At 42.4% G+C, this 21,331-nt stretch overlaps 1 protein-coding gene across 1 annotated transcript in view; it reads right to left on the bottom strand.

Moving 5' to 3' along the window:
* The window catches only part of EVA1A (eva-1 homolog A, regulator of programmed cell death), a 204,516-nt gene that overhangs the window by 104,499 nt on the left and 78,686 nt on the right, over positions 1-21,331 (bottom strand). The window contains exons 4-5 of the mRNA XM_066180019.1: positions 15,087-15,239; positions 661-804 (exon numbers count right to left, since the gene is read on the bottom strand). Coding sequence (XP_066036116.1) covers positions 661-804; positions 15,087-15,239 — 297 coding nt within the window. The remainder of the gene's footprint in view (positions 1-660; positions 805-15,086; positions 15,240-21,331) is intronic.

Below are 21,331 nucleotides of genomic sequence, written 5' to 3'. Positions count from 1 at the left end.
GACCAAAATGTCATCACAGTAAGAAGACAGATGTTGTTTTTATACTACAGGGCTAGACAGGAACAATTTTTCCTCTGTTGCAAAATAAGATGACTAGTCAGGTAAGAGCACAGTGTCTGCTCAATGCTATGACTTAAACTCCCAACTGAGAGCACCGTTTTTTGGGGTTTTTTTTTAAGTAAGAGTGTTTTGTTAGAAAAATTTTTGCAATGTTTACCTGAAAATTAGGGAGTGATTTTCTACTAACACAGTGGATGAGTATGGTTTGGTAATAACCTGATTCTATGGTACAAAATAAAATAAATACAGAATAAAGTAATAAGGATCCCACTGATAACCACAGCTTTGCTGCAGGATGTCAACATTCAGTAAACGTCCACTGAGCAAATTGACTTCACTGACAAATTTTTCTGCCTTGAAGAAGCAGATGAATAGGTTAATAAATACCATTTTCACGTTTTTTGCTTTTTCTGTAGAGTCAGTGAGTACAAAAAGACGCAGAATTAAACTACTTTTGTGATCCAAAGCTTTCCCTTGTTGATCAAATAAGAATCACCATGAGCCAACTGGAAGTTCAACAACTTTTTGCATCTTATTCTCCACACACCGCTGTTCAACAAACATAGACCCCAGAGAGAGTTAGAGAATTTTGTAACTTACCACAAGTGTAGATGACATTAAGATGCTTTTGAATGCCTGGGTAACAAGGATCTCCAAATTCATAGGTGCTGGCATATATGCTGCAGCTTCTTTTCCCATGACAGCGCTTGATCATGAGCTGGAGAGCAGTAGCTGACTGACACTCTAAAAGGGAAAAACAATACCTATCTGTGAATGTTTGTGCATTCACAACAAAAATTTCCTAAAAATAATTTACCAGTTGCAGACTGTGAAAGCACATACAAGATTTCCATATTTAAAAGTTTTTGTGTTTACATGAGAAGGTGTATCTAACTCTAACACATCTCTAATAAATTGAAAAATCACTGAAGATTCAGAAACCCCCACGCATCCAAACAAAGAAGGCTGAGAATAAACTACGTTTCATCTTTGTAACAACCACAGGAGGTGTCTCAAATCCCCCTCTCTGGCCCCTGTTGAAGACAAAGGTGATCAGTGTCTCTGTCTGCTCTTAGATGTTGTATTTCTATATCTAATGAAAGTTACTATGAGGTGTAATAATTATACCGTATAAGTAGAAATACTGTTTTAATCACATTCATTCCATGCAAGTAGAAATATTTTTCATATTAGAAAGTTAGAATATGGGAAGTTCCAAAAGTAAGTGTTTTCCCAAGTATTTTTCTCTACCAGGTGGTTTTGCCTGTTTCCTTACCTAGGGTGAGAACAATTTGCACAGATAGTCTTGAGCTTTTAGGTGCAAGACTGACAGTTTGCTTTCAATGTCCAGCCAAGACCAAGCTCAGTGGGAAACTCGCAAGAAGACTTTTCTGCAACATCAAATTTTTGCTAAAAGGAACAGGACAGCTACAGAGAATGGAATACAAACCCCTTTCTGTCACTAATTGGGAGGATGGGAAAGGAAAAATGGACCTCAAAAGGTAGTGAGTGCTAGAACCAGCTTAACAATAAAAGCCATGAGAGACACGGGAACGCCACAGAAAACCAAGCCTAGAGGGTAACATTTTTTTTCTGCAAATCAAAGGCAGCATTTTATTTCACATGCTGCAAATGACAAAAGAAGAAGGCTCCATGCGGACATTTTCTTACTGAATGACCCAAACTTCCCTAGGGAATTTCTGATCCAATGAGTGTCGGAGGTTTCAGTGGAAACATCTGGCATGCAGCAATCCTGATTCATTGTCTTTTTGCAAATGTCCAGTTAGAGAAACTCAGCAAATCTAAATGCTGCAGAGGATTTCATGGAGGGTGGCTATTCTTTTTATTTGTTATTGTTCTCACACAAAGCAGAAAACATCCCACAGCTGTCTGCTTAGGGGCCTTGCCCTCTGGCACAAGAGTATACTGTATCCACAGGAGTGTGGGGAATTACACACTGCTGGTCCTGTGAGAGGCACAACAAGGCTTTTGCACCTAGCACCCTCAGAGACGGGCAGCCTTTGGGACATTCTTCATTTATGAATATGTATGCACTAGAAAACTGCAGACTCTGCTCTCCACCTTAACAGATTGAATTGACCCTTCAGGTGCCAAAGCTGTAGATTCTTCAGACTGAAAATGCTTCCAGGAGTTTTATTTGGCATATACCCTCACACTAACATTGACAGCTTTTCTAGCCATCACTAGCCATGTCCTGGTATTGATGGCCTCCTTCCTCCCATACAGTTCTGAGCAGGTCATGGTCTCCACCCAAACTGACTTTAGCAGCAGCATCTGTATCAGGAAACCAAAGGGGGGCTAAATTATGGATGCACCTTTTGCCCTCTTTGTTTAAGTGATACCCCGTACCTTAGAATGATTTTTCCAATTAGCATTACTCCAAACAGGTAATACAGCCTGAGATATAACAGGGCTAGTCCTAATAGTCAATTTACAGAAGGCCTCCACTGTATCTTTGGGGCTTTGAGCAACCTGGTCCAGTGGCAGGTGTTCCTGCCATGGTAGGGGGATTGGAACAAGATGATCCTAAACGACCCTTCCAACTCTAACCATTCCAGAATTCTATGATCTTCTGGACTGCCTAGGAGAGTTATCTGAGCCAAGACAACATGCCATGGACCATGCTACAGTTTCACAGTGCAGATCTATTTCCATAACCTGTGCCCCTGATACTACTACTACTACTAATCACCAGTATACATGTAACCCCAGATACCCACCCTCTTTGGGCACAGACCAGCCCACCGTAGTCACAAATACTCATAATGAAGTCCTCAACTCTCCAACTGCCAGGCTGCTGCAGCTCAACCTGCACCAGCCAAAATGAGCAGAAGAATAGAAGGAACTCTCTACGCTTTAATTACAGGTGAAGATGAAAGCCCCTCACATAGGAAGTAGGGCATCAAGATTGTAAAAGGCCCTTTTACATGGACTTTTTGCAAACCATAGGATGAAAAATTACATCCGGGGGAAAAGTCACCTGCTGGGACTGCGGCACATAAACCATTCCATAATTTAGCTGAAAGCAATATCTGGAGCCTATCCACTGCAACCTCCTGCCCAAAGAACAGCCAGCTTTGATGTTACATCAGGTTGTTCAGGAATTCCCCCAAGCAAGTTTTGAAAATCTCCACAGAGAAATATTTCCCAAACTCCTTGGACATTTGATCCTGGGCTAAGCCCATCTCCAGGTGAAAAAATTTTTCCTTGTATGTAATCAGGTTTCTATTGATTACAATAGAAAAATGTTCATTCAGTGTTCATCTACTGTTTCCTCCTGTGTGTTTCCAAAAAGAGGCATCTGTAGAACCACCTATTCCTTGGTAAAAAACAGAAATAAGATCCCGCCCGGAGTTTTCTTGTCTGGAAACTGAACAACCCTGTGTCCCTCAGTATTCCCCCATAGGCTGTATGCTCCAGGCCCCTGAGCAGCTTGGTGGAGCTTCACTGGATTTGCTTCAGTTTTCCAACATCTCTCTTTACCTGGAGAACCCCAAACTGGACACTTCAGTGTTCTAGTTAAGCTGTAACAAGCGTCCTGCTCAATTCAGTACCACCTACAAACCCTGTCCCAGGTCCTTACTGAAGAGTTCAAGCCATCTCTGATTTCTTTTAAGTGGCTGCCAGCATGACTTCAATATAGCACAGTGGAGGTTTCTTGTAGTGCTCCATTTCCTTGGCTCTTTCTGCAAACAGTCACAATTTAGGCAAGTTTTACTGTTTTCCCTGACCTCCAGACCCTAATGAACACCAGAATCTTGTGAATGCAGGAGTGGCAGAAAACCATCTGAGGTATCCATGTTACCAGATCCAGCTAAACTCTACTGACCACAACAGTTGTCTCTCACATGGTAAATCCAAATGTTCTTTTCATTTTCCCTATGGTAAGACCTGAGCCATTCTCTTGGAAGCAGTCATATTTTCTAGCCCTGAAAAAAAAGAAATGGGGTCCAGGCACAAATTCTGACCAAGCATTCACTTCAAACACTTCCTTTTGCTCGCAACAGGGAACTTTCCCTGGTTTTACCTCCCCACAATTTCTATGCAGAAGGGCCTTGTACATTCCCAGAAAGGCCAGGGCAAGCAGCCTGCAGTGTTTTGAGGGAGGACTACACCAACACCGCAATTAGCTTTGTCTCCTGTCTTATACTTCTTGGTCTGTCAATATGTTCACCTTCCACATAACACATTGAACTGGAAAATGTAAGAGCAGCAATAAAAACCTCCAAATGGGACCATCTTCCTTACACACTTCAAAGGGTTTCTGATAAGGAGTTCATTTAGCTGGGTGCCAAAATGTCATATTCAAGCATCCTTATTCTCTCGCTAACAAGCACTGAAGACGTCAGTAATACACCTGAGAGGTGGCTGAGTGATAGATGAGGCTACAGCACCTTCATAAATCACAATCACCACCATGGCATCCGGAGCTCTAGAAGGGACGTGGTATTTTCTTTTACCCCTGTGTCTCAGGCTTATAAAAACACTGAATTCAGTTCTGTTGGATGTTATGAAGTGCACATAGGTAATTTAACTTCCAAATGTAAATTAGTCCTTGGGGAGCTCATTGAAGTGAGAGCTCCAATTATATTAGTACCCTTTCAGAAGGTGATTCCAGGTCAGAAGTCTTCACCTCCAGGTGCCCATCCTCAGAGCTTAAAGAGGCAAGAAAACAGAGGGGTTTTATCCTTAAATCATACAGTTATCCTGCCAAAAAGATGCAGGGAAGTCAAGCCCAGCAATGTGGTGCGGGAGAGTTGGGCTGTGGCCCCTTGCCGCTGGCCAAATTCATTTTTTCCAGGTCTTCAGAAGTGGGAGACTAGACATGGCACTTATTGTACCAGATGTCATGCTCATTCAGGGCAACATTACAGTAGGACTAGATGATCTTAGAGGTCTTTTCCAACTTTAGTGATTTTATATTCTACTATCTCCTTTCTTCTGCTGCTGGTTTACTTGCTAAATGCAAATTCCAAATGTTTTATGAGATACCACCCTGGCACCAGTAACAAACAAGTGACTCCATGTGTCAGAGACGTGGGAAGGACACTCACAAATGCCAGCACCATATCACTAAGTCTGAGGTAAGTACTGCTAAGCAGAGCCAGGCCCCTGCCGAGAACCTCTTAAAGCCCACAAAGCTCAAATCCCATGATACAGCAATAAAAACTGCTTTAAGACCTCATAGATGATAGAGAGCCCTCTTGGAATGGTTGGCCCAGAGTTGCCCTTGGCTTTCATTAGTCTTGGATTGCTTCACTACACTGACAGAGAGCACATACGAATCCTGGCTGTGGTGAAACTTTCACATGTGAAAGCGTTTAAAGGTATCATCTGTGCTTTTCAAATATGGTATTTTCAGCTAAAGTTGGGGCTGTGGGGGAGTGGGATCGGCTCACTTTATTCTCTTTACCTCTGACCCCACTTTCTAGAAGTTGCACATCCCTCCAGCCTTGCTCCTGGTGCAAGGTGAATTCCCCTTCCCAGGATCACTTCACAAATGCAGACCACTGGCTAGTTGGATTTCACAACCCTTAGTTTAAGTACTCAGTGGGTTATTCACCTTACCAGATGAATTTAGTATGATATGACTCCTTGATCTACTCCATCAGCTCAGCCTCTGTCAGGGTAAAAACCCAAAACAGGGCAACAGAGCCATGATGGAGGATTTTACCAGCTGCAGCTTGCAGACCGCGTTGGCTTTAAGACTGGAATTGGTCTCGGTGATGTAATGTCCATATCATCAAGCTCACCACAATGAATGGATTTTAGTCAGTCTAAGGCTGCTTCCCAGCATGACTATTTCTTTATTACCTCTTCCTGGTGAAAAAAATATAAAAGAAACTGGAGCCAATGCCTATTAATCATATCCTTAATTTTGGTTACTCAGTGTTACTTGTTTTTCTCCAGTAAGGGTGACACATCCAAATCTGAAATCCGAGCCATGTATTGCTGCTTTGGATTGCAAAACCTATCTGGTTTGAAAGAATGTTTTCCAAACTCTTTAATTTTTGCATTTTGGTAACTCTTAGATGGTCTGGTGGAGACTGGAGCCTCTTCCAATGCAGCAGCCATCACAGATGGATCCACAAACAGATTTAAATCCTGAGTTTTGAGAAGGGTGACTAATCCCACAATGAAGTCGGGCATATTGCAGATGTTCAAGAATATCTGTTAATCTGTTAATCTGCTCATGATCAGACTCACCTGGCACAGCCACGCTGAACCTGCAAAGGTGGGTTCCTGCGCAGATGAGGCAGGCTGTCCAGAGCAAGCAGGACCACACACAGCTGGTCAGGTGAATATATTAGCACGCTGTGAAGCTGCCAGGTAGGAGTTTTCCACAGCCTGTCCATGGATCTGGAGAGGCAGCAGGACATGGAGCTCAACCCAATATTAACATGCATGCATTTTAAAAAGAAAGAAAACTGAAGCCTGAGAAAAAACTCCACCCACTCATAAGGGGATGAGTCAGAGACTCTGAGTCTGTGAGTTTTCAAGAAAAATGGGGCACTCATTCTACGTTCTTCAACCAGGACAATATAAGACCTTGAGGTGTCAAAATGAGCAAATGATTGGTCACAATTAAAGACTTCAGAAAGGTGAACACTGCCTAAAATACTGTTTCCAGCAGTACGTACAAAGTAAGTGTTTAGGAACTGGAACAGGACTGGTAGTACCTGATCCAGAGACAAATTCTGTGGGATGCTTTGGCTCAGTGTAAAGGCATCAGGAGGAGCAGACCCAAATCTCGAAATTAAACCATCAGGAGAACCCTAGCTTTCCTTGCTGTCTTTTGAGGAGCAGGTGAAAGGATCAACTGAAGATAAGTTTTCCCTTAAGGGAAGTAATTTACAAACAACTGACAGCTTGAGGAGACTCTCCTCCCAAGTGGAGGACAGGATTTTTCTCTAAAACACACAGCCTGATTTCCTGCTCAAGAACAAAAGAGTAAAAGTTACTTGCTGGGAGCTATGAGTGTGAGAGGACAGAATGAAAGATGGAAGGAGTCAGTTAACTAAGAGGAGAGAAATTTAGTTCCTGCAAAGAAAGCTGACAGATATCTGAATCAGTGGTGTGGTTATCCATTTGTCTGCCAAAAGAGAAAGCAAATTTCGATTGAATGGCAGAAAGGAGACAAGCAGGAAGTAACTCCAACTTTCAGCTGAGGCAACTGCCTAATTTCCTTCATGCTTTACCTAGGAGTGACTGCCTCAGTCTGAAAAAGAATCTTTATCAGGAGGGAGGGAAGAAAGCACTCCTGGTTTTGGGCGGTTTCTCATATATTTTAAAGATATTCCATTATCTATGGTTGATATAAATGTCAGCCTTCATACAGGGACAGCTGCTAGAGGTGCCTAAGCCTCAGCTTCAGCCAGAATTAGCCATCCGGCAGCCTGTGAAGGATGTCTTCATGGAATATCAATGAGTCAGTCTGTACTCTGTCAGTACATCAAACCCCAGGCATTTTCAACTTAGCCCATGCCCATTGAGTTTGATGTCCTCTTTAAAAGTCAGTGAAGAAGACTGTTAATAAAGATGGATTTTGTTCACTTTCTCTCTCATTTAGCAGCCTGGGGAGGTAATTTCTTTATCAGTATAAAGCTGCCACACAGTTTCAGTTGGGGGCAACTGAAATATACTGGATTTCTATTCCCTGCCATGGCACACAAGGCTCAATAGACAACAAAAGAAGTGAGTTGGGTCTAGATCCACAAGACAAGAGGGAGAAAACCAAACTACAAATACTAAAGTATCCTTAAGACCAAAAAATGTGAAGTTCAGCCAATAAAAACCGAAGACTGCCCTTAAACAAAAAAAAGGTACAGAAGCAGAAGTTTATTTACATACACAGAAGCAGCTCAGGAGCAGAAAACCAAAACAATTAAAAGGTGAAGTTCTCTGCTGGTATTTGTAAAATGATAGGTGGTCAACATCATATTACAAATAGCAGCAGAGAATTTCAGGTTGATACAGCTGTATATAGAGCTTATGTATTGCACAATGTCACTGAAAACAACTGGCTAGAAAGGAAATCTACATCCAAACATTAGAAGGATGTGCACAGAAGGCCAGCTTTACATTAAAAAAGTATGTTTTACAGAAAGAGAGAGAAAAATTAGTCACCACGCAGTTCATAAAACTTTGGAAACTTCAGCAGTAGGCCAGAAATGAGAAAATTATCTTAAAAGAAACCAATCACATTTAGAGACTGCAACTGAATAATTCATTACAGGTTTAATTGCAGATCCCATAGTTACATTTAGAAACACTTGGTTGATTAATGTGAACTTAAATCATCTTATCATTCTTGTACCTGGAACCAAAACTCACATAAAATATGTGAACCTCCAGTTCTGCAGGAACTGACACAGAGTGTGCAAAGTTGAGCAAATTAATTACATTTCTTGGGTATGGGGGCTGAAATGAGAATCCAAGGACAGCTTCAAACATGGCTCCAAGAAGTCTCAGAGAAAAAAAGAAGATTTGGTGTGGCAATGGCAGTTAAATTTGATTATTTAATTTGCAGCAGAGTGGATCATAGACTGTAAGGCATTCAAGAGAAGAAGCAAAGAAGTAACAGCTTTAGCATCACCCAGTAGAAGATAGAGATGGTGCTTTCAATGTATCCACTTCTCTGTGAAGTCCTTGGGTTCTTTTCTCCTTCCTATTCATTACAGCCCAAAACCAGTCTTTTTCTGAACATGGGGATATTTAACAGTGCCTAGACCTAGGCTGAAGCAAGGCCTGAACTTCACAAGCTGTGGGACTGGCCTATTTTCTAAAGAGATTATCCAGCTGACACAGCCGGCAAGTCACTTCTTGCCCTTGGTTCCTAAAATACAGCATGGTGTGCCTGCAGACTCACAGGTTTCAAATTACCTTTGTTTCTCAGGCTCTCATCATGGCAATTTTGCAATATTCTTGAGTGACATCTGATTTAGTTTAAGAAGAACTTCACCAGTTTTGAACAAGTTACACTGGTTTTCATTCAAAGCAACTCCATGGAAACAAACATGCTACATATTTAAATATCCTAAACATTGCCCTTTTATTGTTAGGATTGTATTTTGGGGTTGCTTTTAACTAATAGTTGGGCAATAAGCATCTTTTATAAGATCAGCCTCTAAAGAAGTTGATATTACTGATACAAATACTCGCTTTACTTCTTCAACTATCATACCAATAGTATCACAGAGCCTGCTAGTGCTATTTAAATTACTAGTTTCAGAATTTTTAATTACAATCACTGCGTGGGGTCATACTCCACAATAAATAGTATTTCAAAACCAACTTGAACCTTGGTTTAGAGAAAGATCTTGTCCAGACTCACATTTGAATGGACTTTTTAATTATTTTTTAATAGCTATTGTGTGCATATAAAAACAATTTCATATAAATCATTTTTATGGCTCTATGGAATTCAACAATAGTTGGAGTTTTCTAGAAACAGCTGTAAAGTGATTTTAATTACCTCCTGGTGTTTTGAGACAAAAACTGAAACACGTAAAGAATCTAAAATTGAAGAACAACTTTCTGAAAGCAGGCTTTGTTCTACTCTAACTCAGCATTCTAAATGGGAACTGCATTTCAATTTAAATTTAATAAGGTATGATATGTGAATTAAACAGCAACTGATATTTATTTAGCCTTCAGATTTGGATATTTGTGGGTTTTATTGCATACAAACAGATTGGCCTCTAAAAACATGTTCTTAATCATGAGCTAGACACGTAATAAAGTCGTTTCTGCCCTGAATGTAAATGAAGCATACACAGAGTCACACCAGAGGAGGGGTGCTTTGGAAGCCTGGTGTGCTCTGTAGAGAGGAGTGACAGGGTCTGACCCCCCACAACTGCTGCTCATCCCACAGACCCAGCACAGCAGCTGCTTTAAAGGACAGACAGGGAAAGCAGGATGAAACACAAGAGTCTTTCAGCCACTTGGATCTGCTGAAGGTCAGCTGTGCTACATGGCATTGTCTGACCAGCACAGATTTCTGTGGAAATCCCATCCTTTCCTGCAGTCCCAGCCACCTTCTGCTTCCCCCATCAGTGCCACGGGTTACTACACCTCATTGGTCCAGCTCCACACTTTAGGGGCCTTTTTATTTTTAAGCATTTGACTTATGACTAAGATTAGAGCACAGCCACATCCTTGTCCTGATGGGAACAGGATGGAAAATGGTCATACATGGTGAAGTAGAAGAGAGACAGAAATGCACAGCTGGAGGGGCAGCAGTTTCTTAAAGCCAGCTCTTGTGCTGGCAGGAACATGTACCCTGGAATAAAATGGATTTTTTACTGCATGTATTTCATATTCATTCTCATGCTAGATCCGGTCACAGATAAACAAACTAGAAGGGTCCATTATTTATATGGTGTAATAAATATTTATATGAGGAGTCTGCTTTAAGTCTTATATACATCTGCATTAGAAGGGGGAAATCAAAACAAACTGCGTTGGATCACCTTCTGTCACTGCATTAGAATGAAAAATGCCAGGGAATGAGCACCTAAAGCACAGGCTCATTTGCTAAACTCCTTCCTCTGCTCTTCCATTATCAGATCCCATGAGTCAGAGAGTGCCACTGACCATCTGAGTTTCCTCAGGGCTTTGTAAACACATTAATTTTTCCCCTTTACAGAGGCACAGGAGACAACTTGTATGTTGAGTGACAAGGACATTTCTGTCTCAGCAGAGTACTCAGCTTAATCCACACCCCAGGACCCAGAGACAGGCTGCAGAGCCAGGGTTCCCACGATCTTGCACCAACTCCAAAATCAAGCCCAGATTCCTTCTACCCAGGATGAGCAATTAAATTGCTTTGAGCTTTTTGTATCTGTGATGGAGAAAGACAGCGTCCTTAAGTAGGAGTCCTGGATCCTAGGTTAGGGGTCAGCTGAACACATCCATCTCACTCTCTGTGGTTCAGGGAGGGAGCTACTGTAAAAAAAAATAATGTGAACAAGTCAGGTGTCCTGAATATGACCAAAGATAATGTTCCACTAAGCAATAAAAAGAGTAATCATTTTACATCCAAGATCTTCCTCCTCATTCTCCTAATTAGATCACTACCTTGCACTCAGACACATGTAGAAAAAGGTCATTTTTTTAAAATTACCTCTCTTGGAATAAACAAGCCATTTGCAGATGCAGGCAGAGGCAACTGTAAACAGCAGGAAAAGGGGGCAAAGGGCTCACTTGGCTGAGGGGTATTAATGGTTCATTGCTTGCAAATAGCCCTTTCCCCAGAGACCTCCCCATGCTCTGTGTATGCTCTCTGCACATGCTGGCAGCAAAGTGGAGGCTTTATTAAGAGAGTTACAAATAAGGTCAAATTCTTTTAGGAGCTTTTCAGAGTTCCCAAGGCATTCAAGGAGGGCTCCAGCTGTTTGCATGGGTTTCCCATTACTATCAGAGACACATTCATATAGACATTATACAAAGAGAGAGCATGTGTATGGCATGGCACGGCATGGCATGGCATGGCATGGCGTAGCATGGAATGGCGTGGCATGGCGTGGCGTGGCATGGCATTTGAAGGGTGACTTGGGGATCTTTCATCACCCAAAAGCAGCACAGCAATAGCTGGGTTAAAGGGACTGCAACACCAGGGTACCTCAGAAACCAGCTGAGCACCTAATGTAGAATCCAAGAAATTCACTGTTAGAAATTCAACACTTCCACAGGAGTACAAGGTCTTTTTTTTCAAGGCAGGAACAATACAAATTGAATTGGTTTACCTTACATATGCAGTGCTCTATTAGGCCACCTGTCCTCCCATCTTAGACCTCAGTTCTTTAAAAGCCTCACCTGTAGAAGCTGTATATTTCTAAATTCAATCCAAATGTGCATTTTGTCCACAGAAAGAAAAATGGAATCAATTTTTCTGAATTGTTTTTCAATAGGAGAGGAAGAAAAGATAATCTTCACCATTTTCGGGGCAAGTATGACTTCTTCACTCACCAAGTAGCTCAGGCTGTGTGGATATAAATAATCACTGTGAACTTGTGCAGGGCCTACTTCCCAGCAAAGTGTGCTTTGCCAAGGCTCAGACTTGATACAAATCATCAGTCCCATGAAATTCAAACAGAATAAATCTCCCATGTACAGAACATAGCTGGGTTCTGCCTTACAGGAACTGGATGTTGCTGCAAAGTCTGACTCATACGGTCATGTTTGTACCATCAGCTTGTTGTGAATGTCTGGGATCAAAGGCTGCCACGGAGCAGCCCTCCCAACATTGCAGAGCTGTGGAAACGTGCAGGGAAATGTTCTCCAGCTAGCAGAAGCTTTGATTTATAAATTATGATGTTTCCACCTGCTCCTGAAGGAACAGAGCTGTCTGCTGGGCTAGGCAGGCCCGTGAGAAGAGCAGTTTCTGAAGCAGGCTGGGGCACCCTGAGTGCTGCTCCCACAATCACTCGTGGGAGCTGGGAGCACAACCTGCTCTTGTCACTGCTGTAACTGGAGACAGGAATGGGAGGTTTGCAGGATGCCACGAGGAACCACAGTGTGAATGTGCTTTTTGCTGATTTGGGTTGGAGGAGGATCCTAAACCAGTTTCTCCTGTGGGACCAAGAGAGGTGCAAACTACAGCCACAGCTCACCTTCCCATTCCTGCAGCACCAGAGCTCTGCCCCACTGGGTCAGCTCACACAGGTAGATGAAGGGAAGGTCGTGACAAACAGAGACTCCCTCATGCCAAGGGGACCAATGAGCTGTAGCTGAAGAAACCTGAACGAGCACTCCCAAACATGACTGCGATTTCAGGCCTGGAGCATGGTGAATTGGTGATAACCATCTGCTCACCCCCAATTTTCTTTTAGTTAAGCTCACACGCCCCACCCCACCTCACCCCCCACCCAATTCGCTCAGGATTTCAGCATGCTAGGAAACATCAACAGCTATAGTTTGTCTTTCACCCTACACACATAGTAGGCTACACATACAGTGCCCAAAATGGGTGGGAAATCCTGGGGAAGTCACTGCTCCATGGTGAGTTCCTCACATCTCCCCAGCCCTGCAGGGCACACAGCCAGCAGACGTTCCAGACACCCTTCCCACCCTCCCTTCGCTCTGATGCAGGCAGGACATACCGACTCCCACAGCACCCCAGGAGCACCAGACTGACTTAAGATACTTGAGACCCCAGAAATTCCAAACATGTGGATATTTGCTCCTGTCCAACAACTCAGTCATTTTTTGTATCAGTTCACAGCCTTAAGCCTCGAACTGGATTTTAGTGTAAAGTTTCCTCAGCATTCCCATCCCTGACTTGGCATTACACTGTCTTGTACTGAGCCTGCTCGTGTAAGTAGTTTCATTTAGGAGCTGACACTTGAGGAAGGCCCTGCCTCATCCCAGCAGCAGACTGTGTGCTGCACTCTAGGATCTGACACCTCATTTCCTTGGGCAAACATCCCAATATGTAAAGCTCACTAGGCCAGCAGGGCGTACAGGTGCTGTACATCCTATGGCATGTGCAGGCCTGCTTCCAGACCCCACTGTTTGTTCTCCCTGTTCGTGCCTCCTGTCCTATTTCCTGGTCCCACATACCCTGCTCTCAGCCAGCACAAGTTTCTTGATTTTGCAGAAGGGTGAAGAAGAGTAAAACTTTACCCTTTGTGGCTTTACATAGAGTTTTGCTCCATGCTGACACTGAAGAGCAGGTCCCTGTGCTGGTACCTTGTCACTGGCAAGTGCCTGTTCCTGCTCTCTCAGCAGGGACAATGGAGTGGGGTGCCCAGGTCTGCTCCAGAAACCCATCCTGTTTCACTGACTTGGCAAGTTCTCACCCAGCAGCCCAACCACCACAGCAACCAGTGCACAGACTCAGCCCATCCCAAACAGCACACCAAAGAGGTCCAGGCTAACCTGTCACACACATCTGTTTTGACTTCTACTGCCTGGCAACTGGGGGACTACAGGAGCACATCCAGGAGCACTGGTTACCTCAGGAGACCCCGCACAACTCAGCTGTGCTACAAGTGCTCAGATTTGCGCAGCTACAGAAGACACTTGCCACTCTGCACAAATAACCTGACTGGCCTCATTCCACCTGTGGGTTTCTACTGACACCCATCATCTGAGTATAGTATTTCCAAGCACTCACTTGACATGCTTCCATTTGAATAACATTTAACTCCTCAAGGGCACTGGATCAGCAGCTGTGAAGCCAAAGATCCTCAGATACAGCTGAACAGATCCCAGCACAGGCAATAGCACCAGATCAAGATTCCCTGTGCAGTGTCCTCTGAAGCATTCCCTCTCTGGAGGCAATTCCTTTGGAAAACCAGTAAATTCCCTCTCAGCTCTGCAGAGAAGAATTATGATGAATGCTGAGCACAGGATTTTGTACTGTGACTGTTACTTTCCCTACCAGAGCCTAAAATATTCAAAGTCATTTCACATTGGCTCAAGAACAGACAGTTCCAGTGAATGTTTTTCAATTATTTATCTTTAACTCATGACTGTAAGAGACTCTGATAGTCTGAGAGTAAAGGAGATACTTGAAGGTAGTGTTAGCCAAGCATAACATGATGAAACTTAACAACTTGCTTTTTCAATTTGCTCCCTTGCTTTAACTTCAGTAAAAGTTTAAATGCAATGTCGAGGCTTCAGTGGCTGCAGATGGTACACGACATCCCCAGATAATATGCTCCTCCATGTTACAGGCAGAGGCTCAGTGGATGAACCACCATGAAGACAGAAAATTTAACAAGAAATTCAAGCACCTTCAATCATAAAATCAGATAAATCTGTGAAAAGCCTGTGGCCTGGGAACTCAGCTAGAACATGTAGCTGCGCCTCAGTTTGATGCTCATGCTGAAGCTCACCACTGGCTGACAAGGTACCACACCATCAGGAGCACCACCATGGCAGGTTGCATGTCCCAGTCCTGCTTTTCTGACCAGGATCTGAGCCAGCTCTGCTGAGGTGACAGTAAATGAAATTACCCTGCTCACATCAGCGTGTCATCAAGCCAGTCCCCAGCTTACCAATCATGGGCATCCCCAGGTTTTGGTATGGGCACTCCAGGCTGCCTCCTTGTGTCCTCCCAAAGATAGCAGAGTAAATGGCTATCACCATGCTCTTCTTACAGCTCAGCCTCAGCTTGTCGTCTTCACAGGCTACTTTACTCTTGTATTCATCTGGAAGCAAAGAAACACTTAATTACTCAGCTGATCAAGAGGTGGGCTCCCAGCAGGGCAGGACCCTCTCACCTCTCCATGGGGTGAGCTCAGCAGAGGCAGCAGCAATTCTGGGCCCAGGGGTGCACCTCAGCTCCCACCACAACCACAGCCTTAGCACAACCCCAGCCTTAGCACTGCATTTGCTACAGGAGCACTGATCTATCCCATTACACATTCCCTCTGTGGCATTATCAGCACATTTAATGAATGTATTTTAACCCAGGACGTGCCAGTTCTGTTAAACAGCCTGTAATTTCATTTTGCAGACAGATAAGTGAGGAGGCATGGCATTTGAGTGTTTCCTGCATGGTAATATGGCAAGGGAAGGTAAAAGCCCATCTTCAGGAACCTGTCTCATCCATGAAGCAGCCTTTTATGTCCCAGGCATTTATTCTATATCACACCAGCTCAAATGCAAAGATAATCATGCTCCATGGCTTTTTTTCCACAGCAATTCTTCCACGGCAGATCCAATAGAAGCTATACTAAATATATAAATAATTAGTATAAATTATTATTATACTGATAATAATTATGGAAGCTGCTCCTGCCTGTTGCAAACACAGATATGCAAAAGATTGTCCCCAAATCCTTCTTGAAATAAGCACTCTTGCCCTTGTGAAGTTGGTACACCCAGAACAATCACTCAGTTTACATCTCTCAAGGAGACTAGACAGTCATTTCATAAGAAATCACGTGTCATTACCTTGTCTTTACCATAATTATTTGGAGTATGGGAACCTCTAGAGGTCCTAACCTAGAATAGGCCCTTCCCATGTGTGCCTGCCAACATACCACAGCAATCAAGAACTGTTTTGAAAATAGTTTTTACAGCAAGACATTTATACATGTGAAAGAAAGAGACTAAGAAAATGGAAGTGGCATAAAGAGACTAAAAAACTGAAGTGGCATGTCTATGGACACCCCAGGCAACTCAGGGCACAGCCAGGATTATAATCTCAACCTCCCCGGCCTCTGTAGAGTGACTTTCCACTTCCTTATGTTATTTACCATTTGAAAGGTAGCCACAACAGCATCCAGATTGCTAAATGGGAATAGTTTGTGACCCAGGGTAAAATGCCAAGCATGGTCACTCATTTCCTCTTGAATTCCTCTACTTGTACCAGGTCAAAGTGGTGCCATAGAGCACACAGGCACCATCCAGTGCCTGGGGCTGCCCCTGGCCCTGTGTCACTCACTGACAAAGACATGATTTCTGTTCTTCCCTTACATGGTTCTCTGTGTCTAATATCTCACACACACACACATATCTATCTATATCTATATCTATATCTATATCTATATCTATATCTATATCTATATCTATATCTATATCTATATCTATATCTATATCTAATCTATACCTACATATGTATATAGAGATAGAGAGATATAGACATTTAGAGCTATGAGAATTTATGCAAAGTCCATATGCATGAAACTACCCAGCAACTGAGAACACTAGCTAATAATTAGTTTATAAGTTAATATTTAAGTCTTTAGACCATGGCATTCAGCACTTAATGTGACATCTTTTACTGTATTGTAAGTCTAGGTTCAAGAATCATTTTTTTCATATTAGAGATCAAGGGTGATCTTTCCAAGCTAAATCACAGAAAAATTTAGGTTGGAAGACTTCTCAGAAGGTCATCTGGTTTAATCCATGTTCAAAGAAGGGCTAACTTCTACCTTATAGTAGATATTTTTTTTAGAAGAAACTGCATGGAGAAAACAGGTACTATGCCAAAACAGAGGCATGCTGATTTAAAAAAAAACATCTGAGAACAAAATTACTTTTCATGCTCAACTTGGAAATTCCTACTCAAAGCCAAAAAATATCCTCCTCAAAAAGCCTCCTCAAAATAGCCAGTTACCTGATGATGAGTGTATCAACTGCAATGTCAAAACCCCAGTCCGAAATTTCAGTCCAGCCAAGAAGTTTACCCTTGGACCCTATTCCAGTACATCATTTTCCTTCACACTCTGCAGCCTTTTTACAAAAATCTCTGAACGTTTCTAGTTTTTATCCCACTGCAGAGAAACTTTCAAACCTCTAAAATATTTAGTGAATGTGAAAACACTATCTGATCCACCTCTCTAGATGAAGACACAATTAAGGCCTCACTCTTTCATGGGACAGTCTGTGCAAAGAGCAGACATCCCTCAGCAGTAGCTACAGGGATAAACCCACAACCACTGAGTGTGTGAAACAGTGACTAAAATCAGAAATAGAAGCTCTTTGCACCTTCAGAGAAAGTAAAGGGAGAAAAACCTCATATACCTGTGAAGACTCAATGGTGGACTTGATAGGGCCAGGTTAATTGTTGGACATGATGATTTTCTAGGGCTTTTCTATTCCAAATGGTTCTATTATTCTATGTCCATTTTATCTACGTAGGTATTTCATCCACAATCACCATGAAAGCACCTGAAAGATACACTGAACACACCAAGGGGTTTCATCTTCACCTATAATTGTCTCCCATTGGGATTTTGTTTCTTCTGTGAGGGAAATTAAATCAAAGCTTTAACCTGCCTATTTCCACCTTCCTACAGTGGAAAATTTAACAAAGTGTAATAAAACTTTATCCACTTAACAGAATTTACTTTTTCCTTAGGGAAAAAACACAGATTCAAGCTAAAAGCACAAACTGTCCAATAGGACAAGTTATACATAATATATGTTAAACCATTGTCACAGAAAAGAATGCTTGTGTCTGGCTTAAGTGGTTGAGAAATGAAATAGATGACTGAGTTTAGAAAAAGAATAATTTTGAAGTCTGTAATGAGAGGGTCTGCTGCGGGTGTCTCATTTCTTACAGACACTAACTCAATTTCCTCTTTCAATTTGGTTATTATTAGCTACATCTCCCGATTAACAAGTGTAACTGCTTGTGTGACCACACATCCTATGGTCTCATTTAAGGTCCTTAGAATATTTATTAAATTCTGCTGACCATTCAAAGTCAGGGCTTGTCATTTGGAGACTTGCCTGGGATTTCAACACAGAGAATACTGCATTGAGCACAGTGAACACTGGGATGGACAGACATCTGCACCTTTGCTGAAGATCAGTCTAGCAGTTATAAAACAATCAACATCAACTTGCTCCAGTTCCTAAAGAGGCTACAAGAGAGCTGGAGAGGGACTTTTCACAAGGACATGTAGTGAAAGGGGAATGGCTGGAGGAAGGCAGGTTTACGTTGGATCTTAGGAAGAAATTATTTACTCAGAGGGCAGTGAAGGACTGGAACTGAGAAGCTGTGCCTGCCTCATCCCTGGAAGTGTTCAAGACCAGGTTGGACAGGGCTGTGAGCAAGCTGGGACAGTGGAAGGTGTCCCTGACCATAGCAAATGAGTTGGAACAAGATGATCTTTAAAGTCCTTTCCAACCCAAACTGTTCTATGATTCCATGATCCTATGAACAACAAAACACTGCCTCTCACAGTTCTTACTCTCATAGCCACTCTGGGAAGTCATGTTCAGGGCTTATGGGGAAAGCTGCCTGATGGAAAGCGCAAGAAATCAGGCTGGGGAGGTGAACCTGGGTGCACATTCCTTGGAAACGAGGGGAGCTTGTGGGTGATGTGTTCCTGGTACATTGCAGTGGGAAATAAGAGGGTTGTGCCACCTGAAACAGGTGTCACCTCACAGTCACTGAATTCTGCCCCAGGAAACACCTCCTGGAGCTGCCAGTTCCCAAAGCTCTGGCTGAGTCCAAACTGGCCAGGGCTGCAGTTGCCTGGGCAGGCACAGAGAGACGACACTGCTTTGTTAAAAGAAAGGAAAAAAGAAAGCATGAAATGCACAGTAGTACTTCAGTCTCCCAAAAGGTTTCCTTAAGCTTCACCATGGGAAAACAAGAAGTCTGTGTTTCTGGGCAACCTGATAGAAATCTGCACAAACACATAGAAAGTGACACTATGGAGGACACAAGTCCCTGAAAGTATTTTGTACTTCAGAGCACTGTCACCTCCATTTTAGCCAGGATGAGCCGAAGCCAGGCACTCACAACTCCCAGGCACTGGATGACAAGAAAGAATTGCAATTGATATTTTAAAAATACAGAGCTAAGCATCATCCATATATTTACTGGAACTTCACCACATGATAGTCTTACATAAATATTGAAAAGAAGTGAAGCAGCATAAAGTGACATAAGAGAGCTGGGACTGAGAACAAAAATGCATTTTTCTCTCTCACTCTCCAAAGCAGAACTGGCCTCCTACAGATCACTCACAATCTGTTCCTAAGCCTGCTCTAACTGTTACAGCCTGGATATAATTCAGGCCAAATGCAAACATTTGTATTAGTAGGTTTCATGTTTCACCCTGAAAAATTAAACACGCTTAAATGGCCTCGGAAAGGTGGCAGTGATATTCAGCAAATGGCTTACTCTACTCTAATCCCCCATACAGTCATTTGTAGGGCAACAGAGATTTACCATGATTAAGATATTTGCTAAGGATAATATCCCTTTTATTACTGCCTGGTTTCAGAGACACTGGCTTAAATATAACTCAGTAGAGAGAACCCAAGGAGGGAACAGCTGCAGGCTTTTCTAGACACGTTTTTAAAGGTCATTATATGACACAATTGTAACTTAGCTTGGACAATTACAGGAAAACAATTATAAATGTTTCTAATAGAAAAATGGTCTCTCTCAAACAGTAAAGCCAATAAGAAGACCTTTAATTATTATTGGATGTGTACAATAGTATTAACCTGTATGACCAATAGTAATTACATTTATCCAGTATCTTAAGAACATTTTCACTTATGGCTCACAAGAATTTTCTGAATGCATGATCTGGAAGCTCAAAACTAAATGTCAGTTGCCTCAATCTCTGCGAGACCTTAGACATAAAAGCTCCTAAAGAGATTTTGCTTCTAACAAAATGATGAAATGTATTAATGCCAGAGGTTCACCTTGCCTAAAATGATATTTTTAAACAGAACTTGTGGAAAAAATTAAAAAATTTGCTAATTGAAGTATTCATACTTCACTTAATCAGTGCATAATAGGTGACCTTGTTTCCCAGATCAAAGAGCTGGAAATACATGTAAAGAGAAATCTGTTTTCTTCACAAATCCTAAAGGATTTAAATCTTAGAATTGAGGATCTGAGCAAAGAAAGTGAATTTGTAGGAAACAGAGATGCTTTTGCCCAATTACTTATCAGGTCAGGATCGTTTCCCATAGGAGACTTTCTTACCTAGGTTATAACTGTTAAATTAACATGACTGCACTCAAGGTGTCACTTCAGAACCAAACTGGACACCATCTTAGCCAGTAATTTCTCTTTAACCCAATTTTTGCCTTGCTCACATTTATCCCAGCTTTGTTATATGTTCCTCTTCATGCCACCCAAAACAAAGAACATTTCTTGCCTTGAAACTCATAATGCTTCATTATATCCACCCATTCCACCATCACCTAATTCACTTCAGCTGACAAATGACTATATTTAACTACTGTGTGTTGGTTTGTGCTGGTCTGTGAAGAAGGGCATAGGGAGAACTCTCTCCCCCACCCAGCCACTCTCTCCACAAGAACTGTGTTAATGGTGGGTACATCCAACGCTTTGTGTCACTCTTCCCACCAACAGCCCTACTGCACCTGTCAGCCATGGATTGATTGTGAAGTGGAACAGCAGAGATGTACAAGTGGAATACACAACCTTTTGGCCACCAGTTAAAATTCAACAAACATTTACGGACCCTGGAAGCCATCCCCAAATAATAAAGATGGTGATAATGCATGTGATGAGATTTTGGTGATTTCAGTACATGTCTAAGCAGAATACTTACATTGCAAAAGCCACCACATAGCAACCTTTTGTTAGCCTAAAGCCAGAAGCCAAAGTAAGGGTTAACCATGGAAATTTGAACTTTTTACTGTAGATGTGGTCACTCCAGACCACAATTCACTAAGCCACTGAGGACAGAAAGCACCTCTGGAGAATGTCTGGGCCAACTCCCATGTCCAGACCAGAGTCAACTAGAGCAGCAAGTGACTGAGGGCCATATCCATTCAAGTTTTTAACGCC

The sequence above is a fragment of the Chamaea fasciata genome, unplaced genomic scaffold (assembly GCF_029207755.1).
Source record: "Chamaea fasciata isolate MVZ Bird 193981 ecotype frontalis unplaced genomic scaffold, bChaFas1.0.hap1 SCAF_3, whole genome shotgun sequence".
In the NCBI taxonomy this organism is placed as follows: Eukaryota; Metazoa; Chordata; class Aves; order Passeriformes; family Sylviidae; genus Chamaea; species Chamaea fasciata.
This window is presented reverse-complemented; position numbering and strand designations above follow the sequence as displayed.